Source organism: Theobroma cacao, chromosome 9, assembly GCF_000208745.1.
Source record: "Theobroma cacao cultivar B97-61/B2 chromosome 9, Criollo_cocoa_genome_V2, whole genome shotgun sequence".
Lineage (NCBI taxonomy): Eukaryota > Viridiplantae > Streptophyta > Magnoliopsida > Malvales > Malvaceae > Theobroma > Theobroma cacao.
In genome coordinates, this window is record NC_030858.1 from 11,681,373 (window position 1) to 11,707,936 (window position 26,564).

The 26,564-nt window shown below is 36.0% G+C and overlaps 2 protein-coding genes across 4 annotated transcripts in view; both read left to right on the plus strand.

Moving 5' to 3' along the window:
- On the plus strand, positions 849 to 18,122 carry LOC18589183 (bifunctional dethiobiotin synthetase/7,8-diamino-pelargonic acid aminotransferase, mitochondrial). 2 transcript variants are annotated; one of them, XM_018128310.1, is made up of 14 exons: positions 850 to 1,692; positions 2,730 to 2,900; positions 3,061 to 3,322; positions 3,478 to 3,558; positions 5,640 to 5,760; positions 6,062 to 6,210; positions 7,310 to 7,404; positions 8,499 to 8,614; positions 8,692 to 8,838; positions 14,942 to 15,075; positions 15,180 to 15,311; positions 16,042 to 16,185; positions 16,893 to 17,005; positions 17,581 to 18,122. In XM_018128310.1, exons 1-14 carry the CDS (start codon positions 965 to 967, stop codon positions 17,768 to 17,770), a joined length of 2,583 nt encoding a protein of 860 aa, XP_017983799.1. In that variant the 5' UTR covers positions 850 to 964; the 3' UTR covers positions 17,771 to 18,122. The 2 variants fall into 2 exon arrangements, with proteins under 2 accessions (XP_017983800.1, XP_017983799.1); XM_018128311.1 differs by lacking the exons at positions 16,042 to 16,185; positions 16,893 to 17,005; positions 17,581 to 18,122 and adding an exon at positions 15,455 to 15,545 and having other exon boundaries at positions 849 to 1,692.
- Positions 19,224 to 26,564, plus strand: part of LOC18589220 (calmodulin-binding protein 60 D) — a 10,547-nt gene continuing 3,206 nt past the window's right edge. The window contains exons 1-8 of one of the 2 annotated variants that reach the window (XM_007014098.2): positions 19,224 to 19,372; positions 19,606 to 19,757; positions 20,318 to 20,393; positions 21,586 to 21,644; positions 22,714 to 23,207; positions 23,288 to 23,448; positions 23,526 to 23,729; positions 25,231 to 25,459. In XM_007014098.2, coding sequence (XP_007014160.2) covers positions 19,645 to 19,757; positions 20,318 to 20,393; positions 21,586 to 21,644; positions 22,714 to 23,207; positions 23,288 to 23,448; positions 23,526 to 23,729; positions 25,231 to 25,459 — 1,336 coding nt within the window. In that variant the 5' untranslated portion in view covers positions 19,224 to 19,372; positions 19,606 to 19,644. Of the gene's footprint in view, positions 19,456 to 19,605; positions 19,758 to 20,317; positions 20,394 to 21,585; positions 21,645 to 22,713; positions 23,208 to 23,287; positions 23,449 to 23,525; positions 23,730 to 25,230; positions 25,460 to 26,564 lie in introns of both variants that reach the window. The other variant, XM_018127737.1, reaches the window with a different exon arrangement.

The following is a 26,564-nucleotide window of genomic DNA, read 5'->3' on the forward strand; positions in this document are numbered from 1 at the left end:
TCAGTTCTTTGTGGGATCGATACTCTGCTTGGTTATATACTATCTATTCGATATATATACTTGCGTAGTAAAATTTTAACTGATAAGTTTATAACACTGTTGTCGGAGAATTGTTTCTGAAATTTTTATTAATACTAATACTTTTCAACTTCACTTTCAAGTCTCATGAGAAAACAATCAAACCTCACTTTAAGAAAACTAAACTTACTTTGGAACAACTAAGCAACCACCCAAAAATCTAAGTGACAAGCGGATTAGCAAGAAGCCTTAGACAAAAAATCAAAATAAAGCTAGAAAAAAACAATGGAATCTCTTTATTTAGCTTGTTTAGATTATGAGTTTGAAATGCTAAGCTTAACCTTATTATCTCTCTTATACAAGAAAAGTAAAATGGATATAAAAGTCATGTAACATCATTAAGTAAACGAAAATGTGAATTGAATTGAATTGTCAAAATTTATGTGTTTTGTGAATTGTGATAAATGGTATTTAAAAATAGAGAGTCTATTTTCAATAATAATAGATCTACACAATAAATTAAGGTCTTAAAAGATGAGAATAATTTATCTTATATCAATAAAGTAAGTTTTCAATCATATACACAAAAAATAAGAAAAATGATAAAATCTTTATGAAATTCCAAAATGTTATTTCTTAATTCTCATTTTAATCCTAACAATATATAATGAATTATTTTTTTTTACAATTTAAAAGTTTTCACACATGTTTCATAAGTCTTTTCTACAGAAAGCAAAATAGCAAAGTACAAACAAAAGAAGATAAAAAAAAAAATGATAATTTAGGGGCCTAAAACACTTTAATTTGTTGGCTATATTTCAGCCTATCCTGCCCTGCAAACCTGGAATAGTCAGAGTACCCGTTCCCCTCCCATTTTCAAAACTCTCTTTCAACAGTACAGTAGCCGTTGCACGTAACTCTCACTCTTTACTTTACTCTTTCCACCATGCTCCTCTCTCTCCTCCACCGTCGCAGCCACCACCATCTTCACCGCCTCCGTCTCCTGCTCCTCCTCCGCCACCTCCCCCAACAATCCAAACCCTTATCCACTCTCACCATCCCACTCTCCCATCCAACCTACATCATTTGGTCCTCCAACACCTCCCTCGGCAAAACCCTAGTTTCCACCGGCCTTTCCTCCTCCTTCCTCCTCTCCCCTCCTTCCTCCAACACAAAAAAATTCCTCTACCTCAAACCCCTCCAGACAGGCTTTCCCTCCGACTCCGACTCCCGCTTTCTCTTCCAAAAACTCTCTTCTCTTTCTCTCCGCCGCAATCTCCCCCTCGTTTCCTCCCATTCCATACTCCTCTCTTCCCTCCCCGCTGCCAATTCATTCAAACCAAACAATTTTTCTTTTAATGAATTGCAGGGGCTGTGTGAATTGGGGTTTTATGAGGAGAGGAAGGTTTTGGCGGAGGGAAGCGTCACTCCGGAGCTTGTTTCGGAGACTCTGTACGCTTGGAAGGGCGCGCTGTCTCCCCATTTGGCTGCGGAAAAGGAGGGCGGGGCGGTGGGGGATTCTGAGGTGGTTAAGCACGTGGAGAGACGTTTGAGGGAAGGCTTGTTGGAAGGTGGTGTTGAGCGGGGGAGGTTAGATGGTTTTTGTGTGATAGAGACTGCCGGTGGGGTTGCCAGTCCTGGACCCACAGGGACTCTTCAATGCGATCTTTATCGGTATCCTGTTATTCTTCTCTTATGTTTCTTGCATGTTTCTTTTGATTCAGTTTGCATGTTGCTTTTACTACTTGCTTTTTGTTCCGGAAAATTGAACCAAAATTTATCTACTTTTATATAGAATAGTTATGTTAGAATTGGTGTTATGTTTTAGTTATTTGTTCATTTTAAATCAGTTACTATACTTTTATCTTTCTGCAATTTGTTTTCTTTTCTAGCAATTTTTTTCTAAGCAAAAACAAGTAGCAAATGGTGCCTTTACCTTATGTTCTAGTGAAAATAATTTTTAGGGTTCTCAACTGATTGGAATTTTCCCAATTCAATGGATTTTAGAAATATGTAGGTACAATTTAATTGTTGCTTTTGCTACTTGCTTTTTGTGTATAGAAACAAAAAGGCAAAGTGCATTTGGATGTAAAAGCAAATAATATTTTTTTAAAGAATTAAAACTTAAAATGCAAGTTTTTAGTAGAACAAAATATATAATTACTTTCATATAGAGCAATATATTAGAATTGGCGTTGAATTTGAGTCATTTATTTATTTTAATCAATTATATTTTTCCTTTTCCTTTACAGCAACTTTTTAGAAAGCAACATACAAATGAATTAACAGTCAAATGAAGCCTAGGTGAATTTAAGAATTATGTGCTGAAAGGTGTGATCCATATTGATGACTACTTTTAAATTTAAGGGTCTTCAATGCGATTGTTATCAATATGTGGGTTATACTTCTCTCGTGCTTCCTTTCCTTAGCCTTATGCTCTAATGCTACTGTACTTTTTTGGGGTTCTTAGTTGATTGGAAATTTGCCAATTTCACGGCTTTTAGAATTGTTATGTCAATTTGAATTTTTTTGGTAGATTTATTGTGAATTTAAGAATGATGCGCTGAAAGTTGTAATCCACATTGATTACAAATGTTAATCTTGTTGTCTTGTTGGGAAACTTAGATCATATTCATTGATTGATAGCTGAACATGTTAACTTTTTACATGTATGGTTTTTCTCATGTGTTTCTTGTTAAATTTGTAACCAGGCCCTTACGCTTTCCTGGTGTTCTTGTTGGAGATGGGCGGTTGGGTGGTATATCTGGAACTATCTCAGCTTATGAGAGTTTGAAACTTCGAGGTTATGATGTTGTTGCTATTGTTATTGAAGATCATGGCCTTGTAAATGAAATACCATTAATGTCATATTTGCGGAATAGGTAGTTAATTCGTTATTAGTTTTATGTTAATCTTCAGTGGGACCTGGAATCTATTCCTTTACTTTTTCTTTTGTCCACCAGTAGAAGTATCAAAATTTTTGAGGCAATATCATTTTTGATCATGCTACATAATGTGTTGTTATGCTTTTATTCTTTCCAGAGTGCCTGTGCTTGTGCTGCCACCAATTCCACAAGATCCATCAAACAACCTGCTGGAATGGTTTGACGAATCTCACAATGTATTTAATTCTTTGAAAAACATATTGCTGGAAGCTTATTTAGAAAGAATACTGGGATTTAATGAAATGGCGAGAAGAGCTGGAGATGTTTTCTGGTGGCCATTTACTCAGCACAAACTTGTACCACCTTGTAGTGTTACAGTCATTGATTCACGTTGTGGTGAAAACTTTTCAGTCTACAAGGTTTGTGCATTATATATATATATATATGATGGGCTATAGCCTGACTGACTGCTCTTCGCTTATACTTTACTATTTAGTTTTTGCATACAAGTTCTTTGTGCCTTACTCTCTAGATGTTAACTGAATCCCTGCCTTTTTTTCTAAATTAATTTCAGGTTCAGAACAAAGAGTTCATAACTCAACAATTTGATGCATGTGCTAGTTGGTGGACTCAGGGACCAGATGCAACTTTGCAGGTCATCTTTATGTTTTCTACTCTCTTTCTTTCTCTGTGTGTGTGTGTTGTCTGACTGTTTGTCTCTCTCTCTTTCTTAAAACCTTTATGTTAAAGTTGATGTATTGTGGATTGATGTCAAAATCTAGAAGATTGTTTACAATTCCAGCTTTTCGTTGGTGCTGTATTCTTTTTATTTCCTTCTTTACCCTTAGTCTAGTCAGTTGTAAATGGTTTTAAAAGCAGTGTAGCACTGCAATTTTATTTGAAAACCAGACAGAACTTTCTTCTTAATGGCTTATAGTCAAAGAGAGTAAAGGGAGAGATAGTAGTTCTTACCAATCATCCAACCTTAAAACCTATCGTTAGTAGACATAGAGGCCTAACCTTAATATAAGGTCACAACCAACTCTAAATTTAATCAATGTGGATAACACCACTAACGCTCTCCTTTATGTGAAGGCCCCTTTCTAACATTTCAACAAGTAGGTCTAACCTGTGCACAACAAATAGAACAAACAACATACAACCAATAAATGGGGTAACAAACAGCCTGGGTTATACCATGTTAAGCATCCAACTTAATACCAATTGCCTAGGTAGATAAGGCTAACCTGAATAGAAGTCCACAACAACCTCCAAACTTGATTGATGTAGGATAACACCACTTAATGGTTTGTATCATTATGGTAGTTATGGATTTATTACTCTACAATACCTATAGGATAGCCATATTGCAGGGAAAGTGCTGCTTTTTTGAATCATTACTCCAATAGCAAGATTTTTATTAGCATGCATTTGAGATGATTTCAAATTCATGTGGAATTAGATGGACTAGGTGTATGCAGTTGCGCATAATTTGACATGTGGGTTGGTTTTTTCCATCCCTAACTCAAAACACTTTGCATTGGAAGTGGGGAGGGTTTTTTTTTTTTTTTTTTTGGGGGGGGGGGGTTGTTGGAGATTGTTGTTTTGAACAGGGTGTATTGAGTGCGAAAGTGCTTCAAGATCAGATTTTGATATAAAGAACTTGGTGCACGTTATTTATTGTGGTTGAATTTCTCTCAGGAATTAGCAACTTTGTCGTTCTAGGATTTCTTAGTCAGTAAAGATATTAGAAAGAAGCACTTTTATGTTCTTATTTTCTTTTAAAGATAAGAAAAATAATTTTTAACACTTTAGTAGCTTTCATTTGGCTTAATGTGGAGGCATGTATTAAGCAGTTTGCATTGATGTTGTGCTTAGAGAATATTGTTTAAGAATGTTCAAGCTCTGAAAGAACATGTAGGTTTTGAGGTTAGACCTCGGAACAGAGTCTTCTTACTCTCTGTCACCAGTGGAATGATCTGCTATGTAGTTTAGTTGCAGTTTGATACTGACATTGGAACTTCTGGAGGCACCCTTGAATTGGTTTGTGGAACTACTTGTAATGGCCATGGGTTTGATGGGAGATAAAAAGAGAGCTTTAAATTATACTACTTTTTGAAAGCTATATATGAGAAGTTTTAGGCATTTCTGGTGTGATCACTTGAAGCATACCTTAGGTTTGGCAGTTATGTTGGATTAGTAAGAAATAAGAAGTATAACAATTCATACTTGTTGAATGTTGTGCCTAATAAAGTTATCCCATTTCTATGTCTATGTTACTATTAACAGCTCATTGCAAATATGGTATTGATTTTGCTCCAGCCTATCAACTGAAGCTTTTAGGTTAAAAAGTTAGCTCGTCATGGTATTAGAGCCTACTTGAACTAGCAGTCCATTGTTTAAACTTAATACCTTGTTGTGTTAAAAAGTAATATAAGCATAGAGGTGGCTTTGTTTTTGGACTGCTTGTAGAGTTCAATCAGCTTGCAAGTGAAAAAGGTGGGGGCGTGGGGGGCAGTTCTAAATATAATGAAAAACTCGTGATAAGTTAAGTTTGATCATACCCATTTCAGTTACATATCCATGTTCAACACTCTAACTTCATGATAGCATGTTTTTGCCTTTTACCCTTGAATCTTCCCCATTGGTATGAGATGTAATTTACTTTACCTACTTTGCAGCTGTCAGTTTTCTGAAACTTTTCTTTAATGCGGTAATTTGTTTAGGTGATTTCAGACTGAACTTGCAAGAGATATGGGTTATGCTGCCGCAAGATTTGGACACGTGATGTTCCCTGAGAATGTCTATGAGCCAGCTTTAGAATGTGCAGAGCTTTTGCTTGAGGGTGTAGGGAAAGGTTCGTTTTCTGTTTATCTTTAGATATCTTTGCTTTCATTCTCTCTTCTCATCAATTCTTGGTTGACCTGAGGACATTGTCTGTCACTATCCATAAGTTTTCTTGGAAAAATGTTAGAACAATAAAGTAAAGGAAAAATCCAATGATGACTGAATCTGTTTTGTGAAGAGCTTGTTTTTCTAGGTATGATAAAGTTATAAGATTTTCAATCCATGGATGATTTATACCTCTTTAATTGTGTTTGAATATTAGTTTATATTTGATTGCAGTAATTTTTAGGAGTTAGGGTTCTTCTGTGTAGGTTGGGCCTCTCGGGTGTACTTTTCGGATAATGGTTCTACAGCAATTGAAATTGCTCTCAAGATGGCATTTCGAAAATTTTCTTCTGATCATGGAATCCTTCCAGAGTTATTCGAGAATAACTCAGCTGAAAGATGTATCGAGCTAATGGTTGGTCTTTTCTGTCTTTTGGAGTCTTTTAGTATATATTTCTTGCATTTTTCCAATACCTAATGTTAGAAGAGTGTGTAAAATTTTAGAGTGAAATTAATAATTTTATCCAGCTAAATATATTTATTGCATGTCCTGAATGTCCTCCCCTTTCTCTTCCCTCTAACCTAAACTGTCAATCTGCTAATGCTTTTTTAATTTGCTGCTGACAGATTCTCTGGTTAATGCTTATATATTTTCAAAAAATTTTAGAGTTGCATGATACACACTGTAAAAAATCCCTACTCAAATAAAAAAATGATAATATAAGCATGGCGAAAGCTCTAGTTGAAAAGGGGTTATTTGGCTAATTTCTGAGCACAAGGGGAGATGAATTTGTCTGTTATAAGAGTAAGGATTCAAATGTCTTTTTTCTTTATTTATTTATTTAACTTTTTTCAAACTCAAGCACTCAATGTCTTTGTGCATAAATGTGCACAGCGTACGTGTTTCCATGCATGAGTTTTTATGCGTCTGCATCTCTGAATGGGATTGTGTCTGCATCTGTTGTATGCATCTGTCTGTGCATGCATGCATCATGTGTGTCCATGTGTGGCTATCCATGCGTGCATGTGTGTATTGTCAATTGATGAACTCAGTGGCAGAAGGCAGAAGCATCTAAGGAACAAGTGGACTGTGGGGTTTTGTTACAAGGGCCTGTTTCTCTTTAGTAAACCTTTGGCAAAAATGGTGGCTATGTTATTTTTCATTGCAGCTGTTTCTTCAAAATGTTCGTGCATGCAATGCTGGAACTTTTTCTACCACGAGATACGAAAATGTTTGGAGCAGTTCTTGCTTTTTGCTCAGTGCTTCATGTAGCTGGGTGGGCTTTTTCGGCATTAGCTTTTCTCTGTAAATATATATAACTTAAGCTTTTTCCACTACATGGAGTCAGTTATATTGATCACACTACATTTTTGTGCTCATTTTTAGGGCCATATCTTAAGATTACTAAAATGAAGGTTTTTTATGGTTTCTGCCACATGTTTGCTGGTTTTTCCTCCTCCTTTTGACATGGGTATTCTCCATAAAGTCAACTGAAATGGCCTGTTTATTTCAGGTGCTAGCTCTTAAGGGATCTTATCATGGTGATACTTTGGGTGCAATGGAAGCACAGGCACCATCTTCTTATACAGGATTCCTGCAGCAGCCATGGTATGGATGTTTTCTCCTAAAAGCATGTTTGACAAAGAGTTCCATATTTATTTATGTTATGGCTATTCGCTTATGGATTCATGATTCATTAATAAATGCTTCCATGGCCTGAATATCTTTATTTTTCCTTAGATTGTGCAGAGTTGAAGCATTGTAATTTATTAGGCAATGCAGGGGATTTGTCTTACTTTAGGGTTACTGTTGCCATGACTGCAGAGTGACATTTAGGATATTCCTTGTTTCCTCTAAAATGTGGATGAAAATATGTTTTGTTGGAATTTCATCTTGTTACTGCAGCTAGGAATGAGCTGAGATTAGCTGGAGAGAGAGTCACACTAACTCTGTTTTTTCTCAGCCAATTTATAGTGCTACATTTTCCACTCCCACACACATGCAGACAGAGAGAGCTAATAATAATATGCTTTAAGGTAGAATGCATGATCTATTTAAATCTTATCAGCTTGCGGACAAAGACTGGACAGGAGAAGTCCACTTGTTTCGGTGTATGCGTGCGTGTCTGACCTCCTGAACTGGAATTGAAGCTCCAGCTCTTGCTCATTCATTGACATGTTTCTATTTAATACTGATGAGGTCATTTTAGTATTTGAGACAGTGCATTCACAAGGCTTATAGGGCACATTGCAAATTTTGCAAGAAAGCTAATCATGCAGGAATAAATAAAAAAAAATACATGTTTGGCTTTGGGCTTACATTCCTTTTGTGGATGTCCAAAAACAGTTGACTTTTTCATATTTTATGGCTTTTGGTTTTTTTTTTTTAACAATTTCTTTAAAAATGTCACATCAAATGCATTAAACTTTGACAATGGAGATAGTTTTTGGGATTAATGTACAGAGGAAAACATAGAATTAAATCAGTATAACACTCTTAGAGTAATGCAGCTAAAGGAGTACTATTTTATTCTTATTGATGAAAAATCATTCACCTTTTTTGCATGCTTTCCAATGCATCTCTTTTCATGCTTCAAAAGTATCAGTTGTACAGAAAAGAATTCAGAATGCTGTAAGAAAATGTTATGTACTACTTTGTGTACTTTGGTTTCTGATTCTTGTTGACAATTAAATGAATTCCAGGTACACAGGAAAAGGGCTTTTTCTCGACCCTCCAACTGTGTTTATGCACAATGGCAAATGGAATCTTTCGCTGCCCGAAGTGTTTCATTCTGAAACTTTGAGACCGGAAGACATGAGTGAGTGAACTTGGTCTCGCTAAATTATCATCACCATTATTAAGATATAATTTTCCAATATATTTTGTGTTTTGCAGCCTTTAGGTCTCGTGATGAAATTTTTCTTAAGAGCAGGGATAAATCAAATCTGGCTGGGCTGTATTCATCATTTGCATCTCAACAATTATCACAGTGTTCTGGATTGTCCAGTATTAAGCAGATAGGAGCCTTGATTATAGAACCAGGCAAGAATATGTATTTAATTTAAAACTATTTTACATATTTTTTTGTTGCATGACTAGAATTTAATCTTGTTGTTACGGTTCCTTGAAACGGATTGAGTTATGGGATGGTGTGTGGAAGGGTTTGGCTTAGTTTGAGGTATGCTAGGTACTTGGGTGGAATGTTTCTTTTTTTGACCTATGTTTGTAGTGCTGGCTCATTAGAGAGAACCTGCAGATCTCTTGAGTTTTAAGTACTCAAAAACTTGAATAGATTTTGAACAACCTCTTTTATTAACTTCAGTCCTTTTTAACTACAACTTTGTGGAATAACCACCCTTAAAGCAAGATAGTGGATAGGTGGAGACACAACCTCCAGTAACATGAAATAGAAAACTACCACTAACAATAAAATAGGGTGGAGACACAACCTCCAACAACATGAAATAGAAAACTACCACTAACAATAAAATAGGGTGGAGACAACCTCCAACAACATGAAATGGAAAACTACCACTAACACTAAAATAGGAACCACAATGAAACTGTTAACAATAAACTGCCAGCAACCAACAGCAACCAATCAGATATGTTGATTTAGTTTATACTTCCCATGTGTGAATTGCTTGTAAACTAAAGGATTATCTGATATGCTAACATTACTCCCTTCCTTCAAATCGCGCTTGAAGTGTGGGAAGCGCTCCTTCATGGATGAAACAGTCTCCGAAGATGCCTCTGTTGGAGAAGTGTCTTGCCAGTGCATCAAGACCTCTTGAATGTTTCGATTGACTCGACAGTCAAGAACAGCCAAGGGTAGTGGCATGGGTTTTGCTGGAAGACCCATAGGGAGTGTAGCAGACATTGGATTGTCCCCCTCATGAAAAACTTTTAGACGAGACATGGAACACAGGATGAAGCTTAGTACCTAGAGGGAACTGCAACTTGTAAGCCATAGGTCCAAGACGTTGCAAAATTGTGAAAGGACCATAGAGCCTTGGCAGCAGTTTTTGGTGACGACGATTAGCCAAGGAGAGCTGTTGATATGGTTGTAATCGTAAAAGAACCCTATCCCCTACTTGAAATTCAATCTTACAGTGCTTGGAATCATAAATGGTTTTCATCTTATGTTGGGCATGTAAGAAATTCTGCCTTAATTATTTAAGGATCATATCTCGAGATTGTAAGGCTTGATCCACAGCATCCAATTTGAAAATTCCAAGACAATAGGACAGTAGGCGCGGCGGTGGTCGCCCATACACAACTTCAAAAGATGTGGTTTGTAGTGAAGAATGAAAACTAGTATTATATGAATACTTCACCCAAGACAGCCAATCCATCCATTTGGTAGGATGAGCATTGGTAAAACATCTTAAGTACATCTCCACAGTTCAGTTGACAACTTCGGTCTGGCCGTCTGAGTGGGGTTGGTAAGCAGAGCTGAAACATAGCTTGGTGTCGCTAAGACAAAAAAGTTTCTTCCAAAACGCACTTGTAAAGGTGACATCTCTGTCACTAACCATTGTTTCAGGTAACTCGTGTAATTTGAAAATATTGTCAAAGAAGAGTTGCAATACTAACAGCTGAATATGGGTGAGCAGTTGGCAATAAATGACAATATTTGGAAAAACTGTCCACAACCACCAAAATGACATTTTTACCATGTGAATTAGGCAAGCCTTCCACAAAGTACAATGAAATGTCAGACCATACATGCTTAGCCACTGGTAACAGTTGAAGAAGACCAGTTGGTTGCAAAGTTTTTGTTTTGTGACGTTGGCAAATACTGCAAGCACGGATAAAGTCACGGATATGGAGTTTCATGCCGTTCTAGTGAAAATCTTTGGCAATGCGGAAGAGAGTTTTTTGATACCCTTCATACCCTTGGTTGTGTAAGGTGGTCATGACTGTCTGGATGGAAGGAGAATTAGGGGCTAAATAAACCTGATGTTTATAGAATAGTAGCCCTTGTTTGAAGCTCCATGGTTCAACAGTAGTACCTTCTTGGACACTAGAGATTAAACTTTGGACTTCAGGTGAATTTTGTTGTTCATGACGAATTTCATCAAATAGGCTCAATTGTGGCATGAATATGGCGAGAAGGACAGCCCCATCAGAATCTCTCGGGGATAGAGTATCGGCTACAGAGTTGTATCAACCAGCCTTGTATTCTACTGAAAATGAATACCCCAAGATGTTTCCCAACCAGTGTTGCTGTGGTGGTGTCAATAGTTTTTGCTCCAATAAGAATTTCAAACTATAGTGATTGGTGCGAACTATGAAGTGCTTTCTCCATAAGTAAGAGTGCCAATGTTTGATGGCCTTAACAAGACCAATGAGCTCCTTTTCATAAGTTGGTAAATGTCGATGTCTCATTGCCATGGCCGTGCTAAAGAATGCGATTGGTTTATTATTCTGCAATAAAACCGCACCAATTCCAGTGTCAGAAGCATCACACTTAATGGTAAATGGTTGAGAAAAATCAGGAAGTGCTAACACAGGCGTGGTGGTCATGGCAGCCTTAAGTTTTTTGAAAGCTTGAGACGATTGGTTTGCCCATATGAAGGAATTTTTACGAAGCATGGATGTAAGAGGTGCTGCAATAGAACCATAGTTATGAACAAACTTGCTGTAGGATCCGGTGAGGCCTAAAAAACCTCGTAACCCTCGTATAGTTGAAGGCTTAGGCCATTCTGTCATGGTTGAAATTTTGCTTGCATCTACAGTAAGTCTTTCAACGGTGATGATGTGGCCCAAATAAGCAATTTGAGTTTGGGCAAATGAGCATTTGGATCGTTTCAAGAAAAGGTGATGTTCTGAGAGCAATTTGAAGACGATCCGCAAGTGATACATGTGCTCTATCCAAGTACGACTGTAAACAAGTATATAATCAAAAAACACTAAAACAAATTTTCTTAAGTGAGGACGCAATACCTCATTCATCAGGGCCTGAAAAGTAGAAGGGGCATTTGTTAATCCAAAGGGCATGACCCGAAATTCAAAGCGGCCATGATGTGTTTGGAAAGTCGTTTTTTCTACATCAACTTCATTCATTTGGATTTGGTGATAGCCTGACCGCAGATCTAGTTTAGAGAAATACTTTGCTTCGAATAATTCATCCAACAATTCCTCAATCCTCGGAATGAGAAATTTGTCTTTGATTGTCGTTGCATTCAATTCTCGATAATCTATGCACATGTGCCAAGTATTGTCTGATTTAGGAACAAGGAGCACTGGAGATGAAAATGGAGATTGACTGCACTGAATTATCCCTTGCTTCAACATCTCAGAACATTGTTGCTCAATTTCATCTTTCTAGGCATGTGGATATCGATATGGTCTGACAACTATTGGTTTTGTCCCGGGTTCCAAAATAATTCGATGATCACAAGCATGTGAAGGAGGATGGCCCGTGGGTTCCTGGAACAAGGAAACAAATCCCGCAAGGAGTCGCTGTAAATCAGCATGGTAATCTTCTACCGTAACAACTTGAATCTCAGCACTTTGGGCTGGTTTGGAAGTTTTAATTCCATATAATTCTATCTGTTTTCCAAGTTTCGTAAAAGACATCCACATATCTGTAAAGTCCCACAAGATGGGTCCCAAGGTCTTTAACCAATTGACACCTAATATGACATCAAAACTGCTTAAAGTGAGAACATATAAATCAACAAAGAAAGTGTGATTGCCTAACTGGAGTAACATTCCCTTGCATCGACCCAAACTTCTAATTCTCTCTCCATTTGCAACCACAACCCGCAATCCATCTCGTCTTTTCACCTGGAGATTAAATTGCGATACAAATTTGAAGTCTACAAAACTATGAGTGTTACCAGAGTCTACTAAGGTCAGAGCTGGGTTACCTTCAATTTGCCTTGTAGACTCATGTTCTGAGGAGTACTAATACCGATGATAGCATTCAACGAGATCTCCGGTTGATCAGTATTAGCAGGTGGTTCATATTCGGTTTTCTTTTCGTCTCCTTCAACTGAGTCAATCCAAAACAATTTCTTACATTGATGGCCTCTGACATATGGCTCATCACAATTGAAGCAAAGACCTTTCAGTTGCCTCTCCTCCATGTCAACCTTGGTCAATTTTTTCACAAATCTCGTACGGTGTTGAAGTGGTGTATCAGGGGGTTTTGATTGTGGAACCTCTGATATTGGTGTCCGAGTGGGCTGCCCCTTGCGTTCATAGAGCCGGGATATACTCATTGCAGTTGCTAAATCTGACAGATTGTGGAGCTCTACTTTGACTGCAATATGTTCTGCAAGGCCGCTGATGTACAGTTCAATTTTTTGTGCTTGAGTGAGAGTGCTTGCCTGTGAAGCCAATTGCTCAAATTTTTCTTGGTAATCTGCCACAGTACCACTTTGTCGCAATTTTGCCAATTCTCCCAACTTATGACTCCTTATAGGTGGGCCAAATCGCAGGTGACATTGCCGTTTGAATTCATCCCAAGAAGGTTGTGGCGTGTCAACTTCCATTTGAAGGAACCATAGCTGCGCATTCCCCTCCAAGTGGAAAGAGGCAAGGTTAACCTTTTCTTCTTCGGGTGTTTGTTGGTGGCAAAAGAAATGCTTGCATCTGCACAACCACCCTAAAGAATCTTCTTGGCCATTGAATCGTGGAAAATTCAACTTTGTGAACTTAGGGATGATGGCCCCTCTCCTTGTGGTTTCAGATCCTGTCCCTTTTGCTACAACTTTGCCCTTATGGCTTCGGTTGTTACTGCCCTTTTCTGTAGATTTGGGATTAACTTTGGAAGCTGCTAAATCCATGGTGAATTCATCTAGTCGAGCATTTATTGCTTCTTGTCGAGCCAAATTGGCTGCATGTTTATCTTGGAACAATTGTAAAAGTTGCTGCAATTGTTGCTGAATAGGGTCCCCTATAACATTAGGCTTTGATACCAAATTGTTACGGTCCCTTGAAACGGATTGAGTTATGGGACGGTATGTGGAAGGGTTTGGCTTAGTTTGAGGTACGCAAGGTACTTGGGTGGAAGGTTTCTTTTTTCGACCTATGTTTGTAGTGCTGGCTCATTAGAGAGAACCTGCAGATCTCTTGAGTTTTAAGTACTCAAAAACTTGAATAGATTTTAAGCAACCTCTTTTATTAACTTCACTCCTTTTTAACTACAACTTGGTGGAATAACCACCCTTAAAGCAAGAAAGTGGAAAGGTGGAGACACAACCTCTAATAACATGAAATAAAAAACTACCACTAACAATAAAATGGGGTGGAGACACAACCTCCAACAACATGAAATAGAAAACTACCACTAACACTAAAATAGGAACCACAATGAAACTGTTAACACTAAACCGCCAGCAACCAACAGCAACCAATCAGATATGTTGATTTAGTTTATACTTCCCATGTGTGAATCGCTTGTAAACTAAAGGATTATCTGATGTGCTAACACTTGTCATGCAGTTTGAAATTATGGTTCCCATTTTTATCTTACAACTTCTGTTGTGAACCAAAGCAAGATGAAGTTGGTTGTCTGGCCTCCTTGTTTTTTGGGAGCATGTGTTAAAAGCATTTCTTTTTTTTCTGTGCTTCTGGTAGGCTGTTTATGTCAATTCTATGACACCATTTTGTTGGTTTCTCACCTTTGGGATACTTTATTCGGAATTCAAAATTGTTTTTCTAGCCTCCTCACTTGATTATTTCTCATTGCAACAAAGTAAAAGTTTATGATTTGAAGGCAGGTGAGGATGAAAAATTGAAAATTGTGTCTGCTCTGTATATGGTTGTGTAGTTTCACTAATAGATCTTGTGCATTATAATGAGATCAAAGATGATGTCTTGACTGGCTTAGATGTTTCTGAGAGATGACTGAGGTTAACCTCATTCTGCAAAGTCCTTGACATTTTTTTTCTCTTGAAAGCTTCGTTTCCACCCTTCCAAAATATCAACTTCTGAATCATTCCTACCACCTTTGCTAAATTGTATATATTTGCTTCATAATATTAGTTTGCTCTCTGGTCTTTGTGTCATTATCACGTATATCATTGGTACTTCTTGTCAGCTGAGGTATGCTCAGTGTTCTCATTAACCTTAACCGTAATTTCCTATTATCTGATGTTTATCTCACCCAGTGGTTGGATATATTCTGTAGTTATCCAAGGTGCTGGAGGAATGCACATGGTTGATCCACTTTTCCAGCGGATGCTTGTGAATGAGTGTCGACGTTGTAGGATACCAGTAATCTTCGATGAGGTTTTTACTGGTTTCTGGCGTTTAGGAGTAGAGGTTTGATGCCCTCAATAGGCTTTGCTGTTTCTTGTTTTTCTGGGAAAATAATGTGGATGAGTTTTGGTGGAAGTATTTTTTTTTTAAGCTTTGTTTCCTGGCAGGCTGCAGCAGAACTGCTTGGTTGTGTTCCTGATATAGCCTGCTTTGCAAAGCTTATGACTGGGGGGATTATTCCATTAGCTGCCACACTGGCAACTGCTGCTGTTTTTGATTCATTTACTGGAGACTCAAAGGTATTATACTGTCTAATTTATTATCTTTAGAAAAAAAATTTTGACTAAGGTTTATCCTTATGAACTTATCCTTATGAACTAAGTAATTATGCTTTTTGCTGTCTCATTGGTTGTCAATAATGTTAATTTTAGCATTTTACTAGGAACTGAAACTATGAGAAAGACATTGACGAAGACTGCATCTGAGGGGAGAATTTATCGCATGTCAATAAATGTTTGAAGGGAGGATTTAATGTATGCATCAATACCTTTATGATTTCAAATTTTTAAAAAGCTATACTAAGAACTTGTTGCATAAGAAGCTTGCTTTGTTTACTTTGTGCGTTCAAGCTCCCAAGGAATTGTTAAAAACTAATGGAGTGTGGCCAAGGTCAACTTTTAAAAAATGGTTGGGGAAGGTACATTATATTTAGGGGAATAAAAGCCCAACAGTTACACATTTTGGCAAAAGCTTATCCTTTCTGATTGTTTTTCCCGGTTTAACCTTAGCCATAACAGCTGTACTGGAGACTGTGGATTGAAAATTGACTAGGTAGCTAATTGGAATGTTACTTTTGTCTGAATTATTTGGAATTTTTTATGCTTTGTCAGTGGATTCAGATTGTTTCCAGTGGGAGAAACTGTAGTCTTATTGCAAGGCTTCTGCACGTATTCATAATCCATCTATTTATTTTCATTATATTGATAGTATAAATAAATCACTAAATGTATGTGGTTTTGTTGCTTTCAGCTTAAGGCTCTTTTGCATGGACACTCATATTCTGCACATGCAATGGGGTGCACAGCAGCTGCTAAATCCATTATATGGTTCAAAGATCCAATGACAAACCTTAATATCACATCTGAAAAGTCTCAGAAAATGTTGCTTAGGGAGGTATGCTGAATTTTGCCATTTTCTTTTAACTTTTTACAAGTTTAGTTTCCACTTTACACACCTTTGTATATTCTAAAGTGAATACTTGAGGTGAGAAACTTTCTCACCATCCAGAACATACTATGATATGCTCTTATGGTTGACAGTACTTTACATTGTCTGTCTTCTACTCGATTTTCAAAGGCTTTTAAACTTACATGTCTCTCTTTTTTCCCATTTTCTCCCAAAGAAACAAAGACAGATCGAATCATATGGACAGATCAATGCAGTTAAACTGAAATCATGAAATACGATTTTCTTTTAGTGAATCTTCAATCATAAATACTTTTGTATCTAAATCAAATTGGATATTTAATGTAACTTAGTTACAACTTTATTACTTAACAACCATGTTCTTAAGAGCAAAAGTAATTTTTGGTCAAATATTCTGATTTCTTCCCCAAATACTTTGGCTTATTTCAAATGTCATACCTCTGTCCTATAGCAGTACTGTTTCATTTTTTTTTTAGTTTTTAACTATATCCCCTCATGGTCTCTGCTAAGAGGGTGATAAGATTCTAAGTAATTCACCGCATAACAAAAAACTCCAAATTTTCTTTAAATTTTATAACAATTATTACATGTGAACTGCACATGGTGAAAATATGGAGAAACATGTTATTGTTTTTTAATCATATGCTCTCACACTTCCATTTAAATTCTTGCAGTTATGGGATGCAGAACTTGTGCAACAGATCTCATCACATCCTTCTGTCTCAAGGGTGGTCACATTAGGAACTCTGTTTGCCCTAGAATTACAAGCAGATGGGTCTAATGCTGGGTATTTCTTCTTTAACCTTTATTTTTTTTCTCATCTATTTGTCTGGAACTTCTGTCCTGGTTGCCTAGCATGTAGTTCTTTAAGACTAGCAATTTGGTTTGTCACATATGTCTAAACTTAAAAGTTTTGATGTCAAAATTATTTCAAATGAAAGACAACAGCTTAACCCCTCATGTACATGCTAGACCACTCTGTTTTGCATGTTATGAACAGCAGTACAGACACTAATGGTCTGTGGTGAATTGGTGATCAACAATAGTCCACATCTTATTCCCTAATAGATGAAATAGACCATCCTGGAGGATCTATGACATTGAGGTTTTGCATATTCAGATACTTTATGTTACGACTCCTAATTATATGTTTGGTAGGGGTTATTTTGTCCTCTTTTGGGTGTGTGATCATTTGGTTAATATGGGCTTTTTACATATGAGCAAACTCATGCTTAAAAAGTCTTGATGCTTTTGCTTCAAGGAACTTGTATGTATTTTCACTGGCAAACTTAAAGAGTTCCAGGGCTCGACCTGGTTTCTGTTTGGGCCATAATCTAAAGATGCTGATGATCATATTTATAGGTACGCATCAGTATACGCAAGCTCTCTTCTTCAGATGCTCCGGGAGGATGGTGTGTACATGAGGCCCCTAGGAAATGTCATATATCTCATGTGTGGGCCCTGCACATCCCCTGAAATCTGCAGGCAACAAGTCATCAAACTCTACCGGAGGCTTGAAGAGTTCACCAATCAAAATCAACTTGGAAAATGAGATTGCGTCCTCAAATTTGTATTAAACTCGGAGATAAGTTATACTGCTTCCCAGAGTCAAGAGTTCAGTCTTGCCTCACTCTCTGCTACTTCCACTCGAGCGTACTGGTCCAACCCAGGTTTTACTACTTTATATATATATATTTACATAAATAAATTTATAAAGTAGTCGGACACAATATCAAACCAAAACTGTGGCGTATTGTAGTCTTTTCCAACTCCAAGTTATATAAACCGAACAACCTGGAATGTGCTTTCTACATTAAATATTATTATTTTTTAATCATTCAAGGAGGTTTAAAGGGAAAATAAGAATACAAATAAAGGGGAAAACATTATTAGATTATGTTCAATGTTGTCTTATATGTCCGATTTGATGAAAGCTATTGGTAGGTATTTGACCAGCTCTTACAAGAATATTTTGGTAGCCATAAAATATTGCATAAATGATAAATCTAAAACTGTCTCCTAAGCCACAAATATTAAAATATATATATATGAATAGTTCAAACAAGGGACCTTAATACGGAATTTGGATTATTTATGTATTATTATAATTTTTATGTTTTGGATTTAATAAATAAGATACTCAATGTTTAAGTAAATTTATGTATATTATTGTATAAGATTGTACATTTAAAATTGACATTAATAAAAAAAAGGTTGTTGATAAAATTCAAAAAACAGTAAACTTTGCCTCTATTGATTTGCTTGGTTAGGAAGAAGGAAAATGTTATTTATATTTTTTATTTTTAAATATTTTAAATATAATATTTGATTGATTCACGAAATGATTATTTTATTTCTAAAAAAAATTAGTGTACAAGTGAAAATTTTGTGAATTATATTTATTTTGTTATTTTCTGCATTCAAACATTTGATTTATTAATTAATATATAATTTTTTATTTAAAAATAAGATTAAAAACCCCTTTTCTAAATTAAGAAACAATATCTGTTTTGCTGTTTTCTATTGACAATGCTGGTTCCTTCTTCAACTCTTCCTATCCAACATCCTATTTTCTATCCGGGCAAGTGTTTTGCTTGCATTTCTCTTCTCATCATTAGTTTCGAATCCCGTAATTCACACGAATCGACAACTGACGTGTGTCACACCAAAAACCACTGACGTCAACGAAAAGGAGACACTATAAATATGTCTCAAACTGACGTGGCAAAGTGCCGACGTACGGTCACGATTTAATCCCCTACGTAAACTGAGGTGTGAGCAAAAAAATCCAATCCGCTAATAAAGACCCCCTGTGTTAGGGGCCACCGAAGTCGCTTTCACAAATCCCTCAAACCCACCACAAAACGCCACCGAGAGTCATGATCACAGAACCTCATCCGTTGACCACGGTTAAAAGGGCCAGCGCGTTGCAGTGGATCGTGTCGTACCTGATAACACCTCGAAACATAGCTGAGAAGAGTCGCCAGGGTAGACCATAAAACAAAAAGATATACGAAAGGTCCCAAAGACCAAACACAGACTTCATTTTACTTCAATAATAGTAGTCACTGCTTCAAAAGATTTTCTCTTCGGATTTTCTCTTTTCCCAAACATACCCCTCGAAACGCTATAAAACTTTCCTCTTTTTTCTCAGGTTTTTCCTTCATTTCTCACTTTCTTTTTTTCCTCTATTATCTGTTTCTTATTTGTTCGATTAAAAATTGACCGTAACTTATAATAAGTAGCTAATTTAGCTGATTTTTATTTTTTTAGTTTAATTTTTTTTTGGTGTTTAAAAGGTAAATTAGGGTTTTGAGCAGCTTGAATTTGAAGTTTTTGAGTTGAATCACTGAGTTTTAAAGTGTTGATTTTCTTGTGACTGTGTAGATCTGGGAAAATTAGGGTTCTGAATTTGGTACTCAGAGAATGCAGAGGCAAACTAGGTATATGGAGAGGACTAATAGTATCGCTAGAGGGAAGAGGAGTTTGGAAGGAGATGAGGAGCAGCAGCCCGAGCGAAAACGCCCTGCTTTAGCCAGGTATTTTCTTTTTCTTTTTCCCTTATTTTTTGTTCAAATTTTGTTGCCTTGGTTTGGTACTTTGTTTTCTTGGTTGGTTTACTAATATATGTTGAGAAGTTATGTGTGGATCCTGGTTGTTGCCGTTTATTTTTACTTCAGAAAGGAAAAAGGAAAAAGCAGGCTTAAATATAAAAGAAAATAAAATTTTTGAATAATTAAAATTAATTTTTTTTCAGAACAAAATGCAGAACTTTGCTTTTATGTAAAACTATTATGTTCTCAATATACATTTGTTTATTTTTATTCGATTATGATCTTGCTGCAAGTTTTTTGGAAGCAGAAAGCAAGTAGTAGAAGCAGCAACCAATCAGACAAATTGGGGAAAACACAATTCAAATCTTTTTTATTCCTCCTAATGAATTATTAATTGGATAACATTTTTGGCTTTTTGTCATTTAATTGTGTGACACACTTGGGGATTTTAAAATTCTTAAATTCAGGGTTAATAAATGATGAGATGTTCTTTCTGTTGAAGTGCCTTGTGTTTTTCTGAAAAATTACTCGTATATATTATGCAGTGTAATTGTAGAAGCTCTTAAGGTGGATAGCCTGCAGAAGCTTTGCTCATCTTTGGAACCCATTCTTCGTAGAGTTGTAAGCCCCATTTCCTAATGTTTTACTTTCTTTGCAATCAATTTTATCGGGAAACTGTTAAGTCTATGTTTGAGCAGTGCATGCCTTTTTTCTTCTTTTTCTTTTTCGGTATATAGTTGGTTAGTACAATTGTCAGAATCTAAGTTTAGAGGACACTGCTTTAAATGGTAATATGATGTTCTTGACAAGCATTGTTCTGCTGATTGGAGTTTTACTTCTGAATGGGTGTCTTATATGTATGTGTATATATGCCTACTTGTGAACATGCATCTATTGTGCTTTTGTGCACAGTGCTTGTATTGTGTGTATGCATGTAAGTGCCTTTTCTCAATTTATCATTTATTTCTCTTCAAATTCTCCCTTCCTTTTTTATCCCCTTTAAAGGTTTTTTTTTTTAGGGGACTTGAGTAAATCTTTTATTGAAGTGATTATGAAGAATGCTGATTCTCTTGTTTTACTCGTTCATATTTTTCCTCATAAAACTTGCTTACTATATGAGGCTTTCCTCTTCTCATTTCCTTCTAGGACTGTTCAACTTTGACCTCAGAGTTATTATGTTAGGTTCAAATGTTGGTAATTCAACCAGATTTGGTGTGATTGGTTACCCGATCTCCCCAATTTTTTTTGCCGCTGTCACAAATTGCATAATTCTTGCTAATATTTTCAATTAGAGTCAAAATCCTAGATTATATTTATGTGAGATTGAGTCCTGATCAGAATTTTTAGATGACCTTATCTTACATTTATTCACCATCCTTAAGAATGACTATGCCTTTGTGATGTTTCTCAATTCTTCCTCCCTCCATCCCTTCTAAAAAAGGTTAATTGATATGAAAATAGTTAATATTTGATTTTGTTTTCTAAATTATCACTTATTCATGCACAAGTGCCCATATTCTGCGTCCGATGATGATTTTCAGTGTTTTTGCATCTTAGATACTCATGACAAAGGAACTCTTAGGTGTAGACACAAGCCTGCCCCTCATCCATGATAATAAATGTCCACTGTTTGTACAGAAATTTGTTGGATGATTCTAAAATGAGCTTTCTGTGTTTTGCATTTAAGAGATCAATTTAGAACAATTATTAGTGCGATTCTAGGAAAATCTGTTTTGTATCCTGTTATTTTCTCCTTTTGATTATGTTATTTTTCTCATGTTTTCTTCTTATGTCTGCCACTGATGCTTTGCAGGTAAGCGAAGAGGTGGAAAGAGCTTTGGCAAAATTAGGCCCTCCTAGACTTAATGGAAGGTAACATATTTATGTCTGCTCATTTATGGTTATAGAGTCAAGTTTGCTTTGTTATGATGTCTCAATTCTTAGAAAATTTCCTTTTCAATTACACGACATTCACAATGGTGCATGCTAAGTGGTGTTACATTTACATCCCATATCAGTTTGGTTTGAGAGTTTGTGGTAGCCTTATATTTAGGATGTGCTCACTCCACCTATTACTGATTGGGATTGCATTGTATGCTTAACAGTGTGAAATCAATTATGGACGTTTGAGATTTGAGAAAGATCATACTTTATGTGACGTAAATGGGCTGCTTGCTTATCAAATGGTGTATCTTTCGGTAGCTGGTGGTTTTAATCTTCAGTTCTGATTTGCTGGTCTTTGACAAATTTTAGTTATTGTGAAATATCGGCATGTTTCAAGCATTTTGCATGATGATGTGAGAACTTCTTATAATATATTAAATTACACGTTTTGACATAAAAAACAATTGGGTTTTTTAGTATAAATAGTTTTAGCATTAGCTTGGGCAATCATAGGTATATTACTGAATATATATGAACTATGAGTGCTGATGACAGTCTCTGTTAGTTCTAATATTTTTGTGTTTAGTTTTGGCTCATTAAGTAGCCAATATTTCAGAACATTTGTGTGTGATAATTGAAGGATTGCAATGAAGTTCTGAAAGAGTTTTCAAATGCTCTTAGGTTTGATTCTTTTCTTGTCCTCTGTTTGTAGGATTGCTTTGGGTAATTAATTGCTTGCCTTTGGATATACTTGAGCATTGCTGGACATTGATATGAAACTGATGAAACCCATACAATAAGCTTGATTTTGTGATTACTTTTATTTGGTTTTTGGCTGGTTGATTGGTATTCTACTTTCTTGAAATAAAATTTTTTATCTTGATCCTTTTACAAGAAATGTAGTGGGAATAGGTGTAGTTTATTGTTTTTGATGTTATTGATCCTTTACAAGAACCGCCTCTTCTTCAGCATTAAGGTTCCTATTCTCTCACTGTCTCCCCACATTTCATATACAACATCTTTTACTTTTGTTATTTCTAACACTTTTGGTTTTCAGATCTTCTCCAAAACGAATTGAAGGTCCAGATGGACTGAGCTTGCAGCTCCACTTCAGGTCCAGGTTGTCCCTTCCTCTCTTCACCGGAGGAAAGGTAGAAGGGGAGCAGGGTGCTGCCATACATATTGTTCTAGTTGACACTAACACTGGACAAGTTGTAACAACTGGGCCTGAAGCCTGTGTAAAGCTAGATGTTGTTGTGCTTGAAGGTGATTTCAACAACGAGGATGATGAAGATTGGACACAAGAAGAATTTGAGAGCCATGTGGTAAAAGAACGTGAAGGAAAAAGACCACTGTTGACTGGTGACTTGCAAGTGACCCTCAAAGAGGGGGTAGGGACACTAGGAGAGCTCACTTTTACTGACAATTCAAGTTGGATAAGAAGTAGGAAATTCAGGCTTGGCTTGAAGGTCGCTTCTGGATATTGTGAGGGTATACGTGTACGTGAAGCAAAGACGGAGGCTTTTACTGTCAAGGATCACAGAGGGGAATGTGAGTTCATACTTTATACCATTTTTGATTGTTGCTTTGTGGATTTTTTGAATTTTTTTTTGAGTTGAGTTTCTTGACAGTGTACAAGAAGCACTATCCACCTGCGTTGAATGATGATGTGTGGAGATTGGAAAAGATTGGAAAAGATGGGTCATTCCACAAGAGGCTTAACACTGCAGGAATATTCACAGTTGAAGACTTTTTGCGGCTTGTGGTCAGGGATCAACAAAAGTTACGAAATGTGAGTTTGGATTTTGGTTCTGAAAGCAAAATGCTACTGCTTTGTAGCTGCCTTCTGATATTTCTATGTGTTTGTAGATTCTTGGAAGTGGCATGTCAAATAAGATGTGGGAAGCTCTATTAGAACATGCAAAGACTTGTGTGCTGAGTGGGAAGTTTTATGTTTACTATACTGATGATTCAAGGAGTGTTGGTGTTATCTTCAACAACATCTATGAGTTGAATGGCCTCATTACTGGGGAACAGTATATACCTGCTGATTCTCTATCTGATAGTCAAAAGGTGGGTGTATATATATAAGCTGTTTTCATTTCTTCAATGAAATATAAAATGTTATATACCTCTTTGTGTTTGAGAGGCTACCATGTGGGATGTGTTAGTAGCAGTGTTATCTAGGCCTACAATAATAAATATTTTGCAGTATTTTCTTATATTTTAGCACTTTTTATTAGAAAATACTCATACATACATTTATGTGTGTGTGTGTGTGTAATTTAATCTTTAAACATGTGGTTTATAGGACTGCTCTCTACAATTTAATTTTGTATTATGTGCTATGATAATTATTTTTTCCTGTTTTAAGTTATATAAGATTGGCTGCTTTACTTAGAGCTAGTGTATTTTATTTTAAATGGTTTACCAACTGGATTTGCCTCCTTGTGAGTAGAGGTATCTGGCAGGCTGGAAGGGAGGGAGGTCAGACTAGGGTTATAGTTCATTGAACCAAAAATTAAAGAAAGAAGGAAAAGCTCTGGAGTCTATAGATGCTTTCATGCATGATAGATTAGGATGCTTGGATAATAATTTATTCATTTGAGGGTGCACATTTGGGTCAGATGTACATTGGTCTAATATAAAATGACAAATCTTGTGGAAGGGACTTGATTAGGCTATTTATCTAAGTTTAGTTAGCTGCATCATAGGTGTAGTAACCAATGGATTAATTTCAACTTTCCTATTTATCTAAGTTTAGTTAGCTGCATCATAGGTCTAGTAACCAATGGATTAATTTCAACTTTCCTCTCTATTAATGTACTGCAGACTTATTCAAATCAATTGAAAAGTCAGAAGAAATTAAAGAAAAGAGAAGCCAAAAAACAGCTGCATTTATTGTTGTATTTTGTGGGTTATTGATTTTATTCTGTGGCATTTCAGTAAAATAGAAAAAATTAAAACAGTGTTGGTAGCTGGAAGGAAATGACTACTGTCATGAGTGCAGGACAATACATCATTCTGTTTGAAAATTTGGTAGTTGCTTGCAATTTCTAACTTTGTAGGCAGCTGAAATCTGATGCTGCTGTGCCTTAGCTTTCTGAGATAGAACTGATTTTGAAGTCAAGGCTAATCTGTGGCTTTTTCTTTGTTTCTGGTTTGTAGTTCTGGATATTAACCTTTTATTCTCTGGTTCTGGTCTATAGTCATGTTGTACCTGAAAGCATGGGAATGGCAGCTGATGGTCTTAACGAAGCTGTGCTTGCTGCTGTAGTTAGAGAGAACTAAAGATTTTCTTTTAATTTATGAGTGATAGAAATAGCTATTAGAGAACTTATTTGCTTGATGTTAAATTCAAATTAATCAGATGGCATGGATTTGCATTGGTTTTCTTGCCAGATAATATTACTTTGTTCTTTTTCCTTTGTGATAGACCTTTACTTAGAGTATGTGGCTTCTTTGTTGTTTTCTACTGCTTAAGCCCTGGCTCAGCTTTATTTTCATTTTCTATTTTTTAGTTGAATGAAATAGTTTCACTAATAAAACAAGGGGAACAAAAAAATTTCTGCAGGTCTATGTAGATACATTGGTGAAGAAAGCCTATGACAATTGGAATAAAGTCATAGAGTATGATGGCAAGTCACTGTTGAACTTCAGGCAAAATAGGAGGTCAAGTGCCCGAAATGAACTTCAGATGGGTGCGATAGATTACCCTAATGCTTTAGATCAACAACTGCAGTTACCGCGGTTGCCAGTTTCAGTTCCTACTGAGCAGGTGCATTCAGGCCTACAGGTTGAAGGTAAGCATTGGGTAAACTTTTAGTTTTTAAGGAAATTTTGCTGATGTCATGATGCTGCTCTCAGCTTAATCTTGATGCTTATAAATATCATTTTGCTTCATGCCTGCTTCCCCTTTTCCTTAATACAAGACAGAAACTTAACATGATATGGGGTAAAGGTTTTTTCTGAAGGATTAATTCTTGCTGCGAAGTAGCTAAATATACTAAATAAATAAAATGATGAAACCACATAAAAAACAAAATTCTAAAAATATAAATACCTCTGTATCATCTAGCATCACTGTAGTACAATTTTCTTTGGCTGCTTTCTTTTTTAGTTAAAATTCTTTTGCTGGATTTTAACCTTTAGGTTAAGTTACTTGGACTTGTTAAAAATTGGCCAACACGATCCTGGAAACAATCTGTATCTGTTTGACACTGCAAAATATTGTTTGGACTCGTCTTCATGGCAGGACATTTTCATGGCTTGATATAACGTCCTTGGCAGCAATGAGATCTCTAGATAGGTGGTGCTATTGTGGGTAAGGAGGGAGAAGAGTGGGGAATAGAGAGAAAACAGATAAATCAGTGTGATAACAAAAAGATAAAAGTAAACAGATAAAAATGGAGAGGAAGGAAAAGGAGAAAGGATGAAAGTCTCTGACTAGGGGTGAGCAAATGAGTGGATTGGGTAGTTTGAGCCACCTTACCTAAGGACCAAATGATTAATCATTTTAAAAAACCGACCAAAATCAACCAACTATGAAGAAAGACCAAACCTACTAAACATAGAATTGGTTGGGTTGGTCCGATTTTGGACCAATGGATCAAAATTGTATCACTGTTTTTTGCATATTATAATATTAAAATTTATAAATTTTATTCATAATTATATATATATGAAATTAATGATATAAATTATATGTTATAATGTTTTATATTAAAGTTTGTATAAATAATAATTAATTATAAACAATATGTTATAAAATCTAAAGTGATAACTAATAAACTTATTAAGTGTAATCATATAAAAAATGTTTATTATAAGTTACATAATGCTTATGTATAATGAAAGAATATGTTATTTTATTAATTATTTTAATTTATATATATATAATATAAAATT